Source organism: Labrus mixtus, unplaced genomic scaffold (assembly GCF_963584025.1).
Source record: "Labrus mixtus unplaced genomic scaffold, fLabMix1.1 SCAFFOLD_145, whole genome shotgun sequence".
NCBI lineage: Eukaryota > Metazoa > Chordata > Actinopteri > Labriformes > Labridae > Labrus > Labrus mixtus.
The window spans coordinates 45,001-57,500 of record NW_026870301.1 but is presented as its reverse complement, the minus strand read 5'-3'; the positions used below and the strand labels follow the sequence as shown (position 1 = coordinate 57,500).

The following is a 12,500-nucleotide window of genomic DNA, read 5'->3' as shown; positions in this document are numbered from 1 at the left end:
TTCTCACCTGTTCCCTTCATTATGAAACTTTAACTAAAAGTGTTTCTCACCTGAAACTTTAACTAAAGGTGTTTCTCACCTGTTCCCTTCATTATGAAACTTTAACTAAAGGTGTTTCTCACCTGCTCCCTTCATTATGAAACTTTAACTAAAAGTGTTTCTCACCTGCTCCCTTCATGATGAAACTTTAACTAAAGGTGTTTCTCACCTGCTCCCTTCATTATGAAACTTTAACTTAAGGTGTTTCTCACCTGCTCCCTTCATTATGAAACTTTAACTAAAGGTGTTTCTCACCTGAAACTTTAACTAAAGGTGTTTCTCACCTGTTCCCTTCATTATGAAACTTTAACTAAAGGTGTTTCTCACCTGCTCCCTTCATTATGAAACTTTAACTAAAGGTGTTTCTCACCTGAAACTTTAACTAAAGGTGTTTCTCACCTGCTCCCTTCATTATGAAACTTTAACTAAAGGTGTTTCTCACCTGAAACTTTAACTAAAGGTGTTTCTCACCTGTTCCCTTCATTATGAAACTTTAACTAAAGGTGTTTCTCACCTGTTCCCTTCATTATGAAACTTTAACTAAAGGTGTTTCTCACCTGAAACTTTAACTAAAGGTGTTTCTCACCTGTTCCCTTCATTATGAAACTTTAACTAAAGGTGTTTCTCACCTGCTCCCTTCATTATGAAACTTTAACTAAAGGTGTTTCTCACCTGTTCCCTTCATTATGAAACTTTAACTAAAGGTGTTTCTCACCTGAAACTTTAACTAAAGGTGTTTCTCACCTGTTCCCTTCATTATGAAACTTTAACTAAAGGTGTTTCTCACCTGTTCCCTTCATTATGAAACTTTAACTAAAGGTGTTTCTCACCTGCTCCCTTCATTATGAAACTTTAACTAAAGGTGTTTCTCACCTGCTCCCTTCATTATGAAACTTTAACTAAAGGTGTTTCTCACCTGCTCCCTTCATTATGAAACTTTAACTAAAGGTGTTTCTCACCTCTTCCCTTCATTATGAAACTTTAACTAAAGGTGTTTCTCACCTGCTCCCTTCATTATGAAACTTTAACTAAAGGTGTTTCTCACCTGCTCCCTTCATTATGAAACTTTAACTAAAGGTGTTTCTCACCTGCTCCCTTCATTATGAAACTTTAACTAAAGGTGTTTCTCACCTGAAACTTTAACTAAAGGTGTTTCTCACCTGTTCCCTTCATTATGAAACTTTAACTAAAGGTGTTTCTCACCTGCTCCCTTCATTATGAAACTTTAACTAAAGGTGTTTCTCACCTGAAACTTTAACTAAAGGTGTTTCTCACCTGAAACTTTAACTAAAGGTGTTTCTCACCTGAAACTTTAACTAAAGGTGTTTCTCACCTGCTCCCTTCATTATGAAACTTTAACTAAAGGTGTTTCTCACCTGAAACTTTAACTAAAGGTGTTTCTCACCTGCTCCCTTCATTATGAAACTTTAACTAAAGGTGTTTCTCACCTGTTCCCTTCATTATGAAACTTTAACTAAAGGTGTTTCTCACCTGCTCCCTTCATTATGAAACTTTAACTAAAGGTGTTTCTCACCTGAAACTTTAACTAAAGGTGTTTCTCACCTGTTCCCTTCATTATGAAACTTTAACTAAAGGTGTTTCTCACCTGTTCCCTTCATTATGAAACTTTAACTAAAGGTGTTTCTCACCTGCTCCCTTCATTATGAAACTTTAACTAAAGGTGTTTCTCACCTGAAACTTTAACTAAAGGTGTTTCTCACCTGCTCCCTTCATTATGAAACTTTAACTTAAGGTGTTTCTCACCTGCTCCCTTCATTATGAAACTTTAACTAAAGGTGTTTCTCACCTGAAACTTTAACTAAAGGTGTTTCTCACCTGTTCCCTTCATTATGAAACTTTAACTAAAGGTGTTTCTCACCTGTTCCCTTCATTATGAAACTTTAACTAAAGGTGTTTCTCACCTGAAACTTTAACTAAAGGTGTTTCTCACCTGTTCCCTTCATTATGAAACTTTAACTAAAGGTGTTTCTCACCTGAAACTTTAACTAAAGGTGTTTCTCACCTGTTCCCTTCATGATGAAACTTTAACTAAAGGTGTTTCTCACCTGCTCCCTTCATTATGAAACTTTAACTAAAGGTGTTTCTCACCTGCTCCCTTCATTATGAAACTTTAACTAAAGGTGTTTCTCACCTGCTCCCTTCATTATGAAACTTTAACTAAAGGTGTTTCTCACCTGCTCCCTTCATGATGAAACTTTAACTAAAGGTGTTTCTCACCTGCTCCCTTCATTATGAAACTTTAACTAAAGGTGTTTCTCACCTGCTCCCTTCATTATGAAACTTTAACTAAAGGTGTTTCTCACCTGAAACTTTAACTAAAGGTGTTTCTCACCTGTTCCCTTCATTATGAAACTTTAACTAAAAGTGTTTCTCACCTGAAACTTTAACTAAAGGTGTTTCTCACCTGTTCCCTTCATTATGAAACTTTAACTAAAGGTGTTTCTCACCTGCTCCCTTCATTATGAAACTTTAACTAAAGGTGTTTCTCACCTGTTCCCTTCATTATGAAACTTTAACTAAAAGTGTTTCTCACCTGAAACTTTAACTAAAGGTGTTTCTGACCTGTTCCCTTCATTATGAAACTTTAACTAAAGGTGTTTCTCATCTGTTCCCTTCATTATGAAACTTTAACTAAAAGTGTTTCTCACCTGAAACTTTAACTAAAGGTGTTTCTGACCTGTTCCCTTCATTATGAAACTTTAACTAAAGGTGTTTCTCACCTGTTCCCTTCATGATGAAACTTTAACTAAAGGTGTTTCTCACCTGCTCCCTTCATTATGAAACTTTAACTAAAGGTGTTTCTCACCTGCTCCCTTCATTATGAAACTTTAACTAAAGGTGTTTCTCACCTGAAACTTTAACTAAAAGTGTTTCTCACCTGAAACTTTAACTAAAGGTGTTTCTGACCTGTTCCCTTCATGATGAAACTTTAACTAAAGGTGTTTCTCACCTGAAACTTTAACTAAAGGTGTTTCTCACCTGTTCCCTTCATGATGAAACTTTAACTAAAGGTGTTTCTCACCTGCTCCCTTCATGATGAAACTTTAACTAAAGGTGTTTCTCACCTGCTCCCTTCATGATGAAACTTTAACTAAAGGTGTTTCTCACCTGAAACTTTAACTAAAGGTGTTTCTCACCTGCTCCCTTCATGATGAAACTTTAACTAAAGGTGTTTCTCACCTGAAACTTTAACTAAAGGTGTTTCTCACCTGCGCCCCACTCAGACAGGTACGTCCCGTCTGCAGAGAACTTGAGAATGCGTGCGTTGCAGTATCCATCAGACACAAAGATGTTTCCTGAGTGGGGGTCCACGGCCACGTCTGTGGGCTGACAGAAGTGTCTGCTGTCGCTTCCTGGAGTAAACTCCTCCCCCAACGCCAGCAGGGTCCGATCTCTACCATCACTGCTCACCTTCAACACCTGAGGAGGACACATGAGTCTTTACGGCCAGGTGTGTTTACCTTGTTTACAGGTGTGTTTACTGTGTTTACTTTGTTTACAGGTGTGTTTACTTTGTTTACACTTTACAGGTGTATTTACTTTGTTTACAGGTGTGTTTACTGTGTTTACTTTGTTTACAGGTGTGTTTACTTTGTTTACACTTTACAGGTGTGTTTACTGTGTTTACTTTGTTTACAGGTGTGTTTACTTTGTTTACACTTTACAGGTGTGTTTACTTTGGTTACACTTTACAGGTGTATTTACTTTGTTTACACTTTACAGGTGTGTTTACTTTGTTTACAGGTGTGTTTACTTTGGTTACACTTTACAGGTGTGTTTACTTTGTTTACACTTTACAGGTGTGTTTACAGGTGTATTTACTTTGTTTACACTTTACAGGTGTGTTTACTTTGTTTACAGGTGTATTTACTTTGTTTACAGGTGTATTTACTTTGTTTACACTTTACAAGTGTGTTTACTTTGTTTACACTTTACAGTTGTGTTTACTTTGTTTACAGGTGTGTTTACTTTGTTTACACTTTACAAGTGTGTTTACTTTGTTTGCACTTCACAGTTGTGTTTACTTTGTTTACAAGTGTGTTTACTTTGTTTACACTTTACAGGTGTGTTTACTTTGTTTACAGGTGTGTTTACTTTGTTTACACTTTACAGGTGTGTTTACTTTGTTTACAGGTGTGTTTACTTTGCTTACACTTTACAGGTGTGTTTACTTTGTTTACAGGTGTATTTCCAGGTGTGTTTACTTTGTTTACAAGTGTGTTTACTTTGTTTACACTTTACAGGTGTGTTTACTTTGTTTACACTTTACAGATGTGTTTACTTTGTTTACAAGTGTGTTTACTTTGTTTACACTTTACAGGTGTGTTTACTTTGTCTACAGGTGTGTTTACTTTGTTTACACTTTACAGGTGTGTTTACTCATTTTACACTTTACAGGTGTGTTTACTTTGTTTACAGGTGTGTTTACTTTGTTTACACTTTACAGGTGTGTTTACTTTGTTTACAGGTGTGTTTACTTTGCTTACACTTTACAGGTGTGTTTACTTTGTCTACAGGTGTGTTTACTTTGTTTACACTTTACAGGTGTGTTTACTCATTTTACACTTTACAGGTGTGTTTACTTTGTTTACAAGTGTGTTTACTTTGTTTACACTTTACAGGTGTGTTTACTTTGTTTACAGGTGTGTTTACTTTGCTTACACTTTACAGGTGTGTTTACTTTGTTTACAGGTGTATTTCCAGGTGTGTTTACTTTGTTTACACTTTAGAAGTGTGTTTACTTTGTTTACACTTTACAGGTGTGTTTACTTTGTTTACAGGTGTATTTACTTTGTTTACACTTTACAGGTGTGTTTACTTTGTTTACACTTTACAGGTGTGTTTACTTTGTTTACACTTCACAGGTGTTTACTTTGTTTACAGGTGTGTGATTGGTTCATCATCAGCGTACCTGGTGCAGAGCCACATCAGTCACCCAGTAGTTGTTGTCGTTGTCTGTAGTTATTCCATGAGGCAGATAAAACCTGCACACACACACACACACAGTGTCTCACTCTGTCATAAATACAGGAATGTGTGTGTGAGTGTAACTGGGACTCACATGTTCCTCCCTGAAGCCTTCAGGATGCCCCCTTTAGCTGGATCTACCACCAGGATGGTGGACTGCTGGATGGGACCCAGAGACCTCTGCTGGTACTGAGCCTGGCTGCTGAAGGAGCTGAGAACAGGAAGAGGACATTGATGTTTGTAGTTCCACAGAGAGAATACCATGATGATGATGAGGATGAGGATGAAGATGAAGATGAAGGGGACTCACTTGGCGCCCCAGGTGTGATCTCCTCTGTGGAAGATGACCAGGTTAGAGTCCGAGTCCAGAGCCAGTCCTGATACCTGACCCAGCTGGAGGGAGCTCTGAGGCCACGACGACACCTGTTCCAGGTGAGAGTCTACACACACACACACACACACACACACACACACACACACACACACACACACACACACACACACACACACACACACACACACACACACACACACACACACACACACACACACACACACACACACACACACACACACACACACACACAGGTTAGTGAATCTTGTCCATATAGTACCCTTAGTAGAGCTTCCAGCCTTCATACTCCAACATGAGTCTGTCTCCTCTCTGCGTTACATTATCGCCCACTGGACTTCTTTACATGCACTCTGTGAGTAGTTACACACACTAAGATGTTTTCTCATAGTCCACTGCACAGCTCCTACATCACACCTTTTGTACATTTTGTGTTTTTTATTTTTTATATTTTACATTTTTAAATTCTATTTTATATATTGTAATATCTTCTTATTCTGTATTATTTAAGTTGTTTCTAGTTCTGCTTTATTTCCTTGTTAATTGTTTAGCACCAATACACCAAGTCAAATTCCTTTATGTGTAAATGTACTTGGCAATAAACCCAGATTCTGATTCTGATTCTGATTCTGAATGTTTGTTAATGTTTAAAATCTTCATTCACGCAGATATGTTGTGTTTGTTGTGTTTGTTGTGTTTGTTGTGTTTGTCATGTCCAGCTCTGTGTCTTAGGTTATGTTTTAATTTCTACTTGTGTTATTTCCTGTTTTGGGTCACTAACCTCTCCTCTCATTTCAGACCCTTCACTTCCTGATTGTTCCCAGCTGCATCTCGTTGTCTTCCCCCTCACCTTAGTATTTAGTCTGTGTCTGTGTTCGTCTTCGACCTCTGTGTGAAGCGTACAAGCCTTTTGTTTATCTAATATCACGTTTTGGAATCGACTTCTGCTGTGTTTTTGATGTCAACTTTGCCTGTTCCCTTTTTGGATTCTGTCTGCTTGTAAAAAGTAAAAACTGTGTTTTGAGTCATGTTTTACCTGTGGTTCTGTTCCAGTCCTACGTTTAGTGTTTTACCTGTGGTTCTGTTCCAGTCCTACGTTTAGTGTTTTACCTGTGGTTCTGTTCCAGTTCTACGTTTAGTGTTTTACCTGTGGTTCTGTTCCAGTCCTACGTTTAGTGTTTTACCTGTGGTTCTGTTCCAGTCCTACGTTTAGTGTTTTACCTGTGGTTCTGTTCCAGTCCTACGTTTAGTGTTTTACCTGTGGTTCTGTTCCAGTTCTACGTTTAGTGTTTTACCTGTGGTTCTGTTCCAGTCCTACGTTTAGTGTTTTACCTGTGGTTCTGTTCCAGTCCTACGTTTAGTGTTTTACCTGTGGTTCTGTTCCAGTTCTACGTTTAGTGTTTTACCTGTGGTTCTGTTCCAGTTCTACGTTTAGTGTTTTACCTGTGGTTCTGTTCCAGTCCTACGTTTAGTGTTTTACCTGTGGTTCTGTTCCTACATTCTGATCGTCTCTCTGCAGCTCATGTGTAAACACATCTGTCTCTGTCTGTGAGCTGAGGATCTCCTATACTTGTGAGGACCCTCTCCAACATAATACCATGCATAAATGGATTTCCTGATTTCAGAGTGCTGACCCTCTCTGAAGGTTAAAGTGCTCTGATTGGTGAGTGAGCGTCCTCTTTCTCAGTATTGATGTTTGTCAGTAATGACTCGTCTCATCCGTCAGATTTACATCCAGATAAAAGGATTTAAGAACAAAGGACGGCGTCCAGCTGAGACCGACAGGACGGGTTAGAAAAAACAAATGTCTGAAATGTTCCTGTTTCAATCCTCAGGTGAAGGCTGACACACACACACACACACACACACACTGTCCTGAATACTGTAAAGTATCTGAGATCAATCTGAACGAGAATCTGACCCATATAGTCTTTTATATGTTTGTTTTTCTAATCAAATCTTTAGGACTCAGAGTAGAGGAGAGGAGACAGAGGACAGGAGAAAGGAGACATGGGAGAGGAGAGAGCTGAGGGGACAAAGGTAAGGAGAGAGGAGACAGAGCTGAGGGGACAAAGGTAAGGAGAGAGGAGACAGAGCTGAGGGGACAAGGGTAAGGAGAGAGGAGACACAGCTGAGGGGACAAAGGTAAGGAGAGAGAGGAGACAGAGTTGAGGGGACAAAGGTAAGAAGAAAGGAGACAGAGCTGAGGGGACAAAGGTAAGGAGAGAGGAGACAGAGCTGAGGGGACAAAGGTAAGGAGACAGAGCTGAGGGGACAAAGGTAAGGAGAGAGGAGACAGGGCTGAGGGGACAAAGGTAAGCAGAGAGGAGACAGAGCTGAGGGGACAAAGGTAAGGGGAGAGGAGACACAGCTGAGGGGACAAAGGTAAGGAGAGAGAGGAGACAGAGTTGAGGGGACAAAGGTAAGGAGACAGAGCTGAGGGGACAAAGGTGAGGAGACAGAGCTGAGGGGACAAAGGTAAGCAGAGAGGAGACAGGGCTGAGGGGACAAAGGTAAGGAGACAGGGCTGAGGGGACAAAGGTAAGCAGAGAGGAGACAGAGCTGAGGGGACAAAGGTAAGGAGAGAGGAGACAGAGGTGAGGAGACAGAGGTGAGGGGACAAAGGTGAGGAGACAGAGCTGAGGGGACAAAGGTAAGCAGAGAGGAGACAGAGCTGAGGGGACAAAGGTAAGGAGACAGAGCTGAGGGGAAAAAGGTAAGCAGAGAGGAGACAGAGCTGAGGGGACAAAGGTGAGGAGACAGAGGTGAGGAGACAAAGCTGAGGAGAGGGGAGACAGAGGCAAACGAGGTCTCAGGGCACACAGGCTCTAACGTTGTCGGACTTCATTGGGATATAAAATAAAAAACTACGGGGGGGGGGGGGTCCACAGACAGAGACCCACCTTCTCCTTCTGCGGGTCGATGGTTTCTGGGGGTTTTGGCCTCGAGCTGATGGAACCTGTGGACTCTGTCCCTCACCAGAACCGGGTCCTCCCTGGTGTGGAAGGCCAGTCTGGTTCTGGGAGAGTCCAGGTCTTTGTCCTGCATTAAACTACCGATCTGAGCCAGCAGCTGAGCTCTGTGAGAGTGAACGCTCTGTCCTAACAGCCTGGACATCAGAGACAAGATGTCACCTACACACACACACACACACACACACACACAGAATGACAGCAAAGGTGGAAATATAGCACACAGACTTTTGGACACAGATTCATGTCATAGAGTCAGAAGAAAAGCTGGCTACACACTAGAGGATGTTAGGCCCCGCCCACAATGATCAGGGGGCGTGGCTTGATTCAAGGCTTGTCGCAGATTAATTGTCCGAATAATCGCCAGCGTTTGACGTCACTACGATTATTTTACTGCTTCTGATTGGTTCGGAGCCTCCCTGATCTGTCATCGTGATGTTTATGATTCCAGGTCGAGCTGCCTCCAACAGCCAATGAGAGCGAGCAGAGCGGGAATGCTGCATCTCTTTAACAGCTCACAAACATGGCGACGGAATATTGAAGAAGAAGAGCAGCTGGTGTAACCATGGCAACAACACGAGTGTCTTTGTAACGTCTCATAAAGACGAACCGCACAGCCAGCTGACCACGACCATCGTCCTCCATGTTGGTTTTATCACCTGACATTGTGTGAGATCAGAGGATTGTCCTCGTGTCCTGCAGTGTGCAGCCAGCCTCGTTTCAGACGTAAACATTTAATCACATCCTGAAGAGTTAAAACTGCAGAGGTAAAGATGTTAGTGAGCAGGAAACACACACACACACACACGCACACAGAGACACACACACAGAGACACACACACAGAGACACACACACACACACACACAGCTGTGTTTGTAGGAATTCAGAGCTGCAGGTCATTGAACTCACCCTGATCCTGATCCTGATCCTGGTCCTGGTCTTTGTTTTTCTTCAACATGGCCCTGTCGTCCTGACGCTCTGAGGGGACAGAATAAAGATCATTTCTGTCAGCTACAAGGTGAACAGGTTCACAGTCTAATCAGAGCCACTGACCCCCCTGACCCAAGACCTAAACAAGGACTAACTAAAACCACTTTAACACCAGAGCACCAGTCCTGTTTGGATTTTAAGACTTTCATTCACACCGTGACAACTATCGTCTAACGGTAACTTCTTCTACCTTGATATATTATTTCTTCTTCTCCCGTCTCTCATGTTGGAGGTTTCACACGCTGCTGTAAACAGTCTTCAGCTGTCTGAGACACAGGAGACCTGTCACAACTTCAAATATAACTCTGACACCTAGTGGTTAAAATGGGTACTGCAGTCTAAATTCTAAACATCATAGAGAGCTGTCCCCCCCCCCCTCCTCTCTAGAGTCCATGCTCACACAGGTCACCATGTGGTGGACTCTGAAGCTTCAGTGTTTATCCAGCTCTGCATGGGTCTGTAAACCTTTCTGTGTTCTAACCTCTCTCCATTTTTCAAAAGCATCTCCAATATTGATCCTAGTTTGAGCACGTTTCTGCTCGTGGAGCTTATTAGAAACATGCAGAGGCTTTTTAGGTCGGGTACAATCACTTCTATCTGAACCACTTCTCTTGCCCGCTTCCATCGCTGCAACACCTGTTGACCTGATAACTGCTCTCATATCTGGTAAACCGAGGGGCGTCCAAAACGGCCGTGTGGGGGGGGTGTTGTGCGTACCTGTAGAGTGTCCCATGTGCATCATGTTGTTGTGATCTGGACTGACGGGGATGGGGACGTTGGCCTCAGCTGGGATCTGGTCAAACAGCTGTTCAGAGCCGGGCTCGTTACAGTTCATGTAGGGGACGGCGTGTTTACTGTCCATGTAGTACATGATGTAGAAGTTACACATCTCGTCGTCTGACGTCCCTCTGCACACACAACAACAGACAGATCACAACACGCTGCCTGTAGGGGGCACCAGCTCCAAGGGACATGTTGGCCTCATCAGCAACAGTTCAATCTCAGACCCTCAGAGACCTCTGACTCAGTTTACAGCTGACACATCAGGACTAAATGATCGATAGTCTCCATTTTCAAATCTCATATCAGAACACATTTTTTTTAAACATTCAGTCTGATCATTCTCCACCCGCTCTCATAACTCCTCTACATCCTCTTCATTTGTGTTGTTAATGTTAATTTTATGGTTTATGGTGTTTTTATCTCTGCTCTGTAAGGTGACCTTGAGAGTTTTGAAAGGCGCCTTTAAATCAAATGTATTGTTATTATTATTATTAGTTATTTATTGATTGAAAACAGAAGATGCCTTTGCTTGTATATTTTTCTGCAGCTGATGTCGTGCTGCACTCTGAAGGCCTGACTCGCACAGGCAGCTCTAACAGCCACTCTGAGCACTGACTAAAGTTCTTCTACAACACGAGCAGTACATCTCACCCGATGTATGTTTTGGAGGTTCGTCCCTCTCCGGTGAACACACATCTGGCTGCGACTGTGTCTCCATACTTCACACTCACGTCTCTGTTGGCCGGGTAGAAAGCCTGAAACACAACATCTCCTCTGTCAGAGGTCACAGCAGGGTTCAAAGCTTTCATTCTAGTCTACTGTGACTGTGACACACACCAACACACACACCGACACACACACATCCGCCAAACGTTTCCCTCTGCCAGTGCGCCTATAATCATTCAGTAAATCACACCATCATCCTCCTTTCCCTCTCAGTTTCACAGCGTGATTAAGGGTTAGCCTAAGCTCTCTCTTTGGTATCATATATATACAGATTCAGAGTGGTATTACCGTTGGTGCGTTGCATATGCGCTCCGCGGTGTCCCGTTGGTTACAAACAGAGGCGGCCCATTTCCGCATACTAAATAGGCGGATGGAGCACGCATAGGTGATCACATGATTGATTGATTAATTAAATGTTTGTTTTGAAAGTATCGCCACAGATACAGTACAGTGGTGGTACTAAAATAGGGATGAGAATGGGTAATTTAGGGGTGAGTGAACCATGTTAATTTAACAGAGTGTAAATTGCTCATTCATGATATAATGTGTTTCTTTAAAATGTTAGGCAATTTATAACGCCCAGTGGGAGGGGCTTAATGTGTTTAAAAGAGAGCTGCTTGCTGCTTTCAAGCAGTCTAGGATGGTTACAGGGAAGGTAACATGTTACAGCGAGAGTTTATTTCTTGAAGTACAGTTTGTTTGCTGAGTTATGTGGATTTTGTTTTTGGACGACTTTTGTTTTGTAAATAGTTTAAACACCATTTTTTCCTGTTTTTGCATTTTTGTAAATATCGATCACTGCACTTTGGGAGGCCGGCAAAAATAAAAACACTTCACTTACAGTCTGCGACTACGCCTGTTTTTAAGTTTTTGGGTGGATTGAAAGAGGACCCGTCACATCAGAACATGTTTGTTACCATGGCAACAGAGCAGAAGTTTGATCTTTGAATGTTTTTAATCAGATGTCAACACTTCACAGACACATTGGAAACATTTTGATTTGTGCGTTCCCTTCACTGTTTGAGTGGAACGTAGACGGCGTGCTGTGGATTGATCTTATGGAGAAGACGTTTCATCGCACACATGTTGGCAACAGAAGCTCCTCCCTCTTTTTATCAGCCAATCAGTGTCATGATGCTGTAACGTACCTGAGGGAGCTGAGGAGACTGTCGGCCAATCAGAGTCCACTTCCCGTCTCTGATCCTGTACCCACTGACCACTTGACCTGTGACAGACAGGTGAGCACAGGTGAACCCTGAGAACAGTGACTCTGTGATCAGCTGTGTGACCTGATGACTCACCCAGCTTGTGTGTGTGCGTCCTGAAGGCAAACGGGTAGATGGGATATGAAGTGTAATCACACGCCACGTCTGCGTTTGTCACTGACGGAGAGAGAGAGAGAGAGATACAGACACGTGAGACAGGAAGTGTGTGTGAGACAGGTCGTCCACCTGCAGCTGTTTATTTACACACCTGAGTGACACTGAAAGAATCTGTGTCTGAGGTCGTCACAATGCCAGGACATTCAACTTTGATATTCAAATAAAAATCCACTGATATCGATACCTGTTACCATGGCAACTAAAATAGAAATGGTGGATAATTCATTTTTTAAATGACCAAAACATGAAGACAAACTCCTGCACAC

The 12,500-nt window shown here is 42.0% G+C and overlaps 1 protein-coding gene across 6 annotated transcripts in view; it reads right to left on the bottom strand.

Moving 5' to 3' along the window:
* Positions 1–12,500, bottom strand: part of pam (peptidylglycine alpha-amidating monooxygenase) — a 37,579-nt gene that overhangs the window by 13,884 nt on the left and 11,195 nt on the right. For 3 of the 6 annotated variants that reach the window (XM_061034218.1, XM_061034216.1, XM_061034217.1), the window contains exons 10-19: positions 12,154–12,234; positions 12,001–12,077; positions 10,778–10,881; positions 10,061–10,251; positions 9,263–9,331; positions 8,284–8,514; positions 5,339–5,468; positions 5,123–5,239; positions 4,973–5,045; positions 3,270–3,480 (exon numbers count right to left, since the gene is read on the bottom strand). In XM_061034218.1, the coding sequence (XP_060890201.1) occupies positions 3,270–3,480; positions 4,973–5,045; positions 5,123–5,239; positions 5,339–5,468; positions 8,284–8,514; positions 9,263–9,331; positions 10,061–10,251; positions 10,778–10,881; positions 12,001–12,077; positions 12,154–12,234 (1,284 nt within the window). Of the gene's footprint in view, positions 1–3,269; positions 3,481–4,972; positions 5,046–5,122; positions 5,240–5,338; positions 5,469–8,283; positions 8,515–9,248; positions 9,332–10,060; positions 10,252–10,777; positions 10,882–12,000; positions 12,078–12,153; positions 12,235–12,500 lie in introns of all 6 variants that reach the window. The other 3 variants (XM_061034220.1, XM_061034219.1, XM_061034221.1) reach the window with 3 other exon arrangements.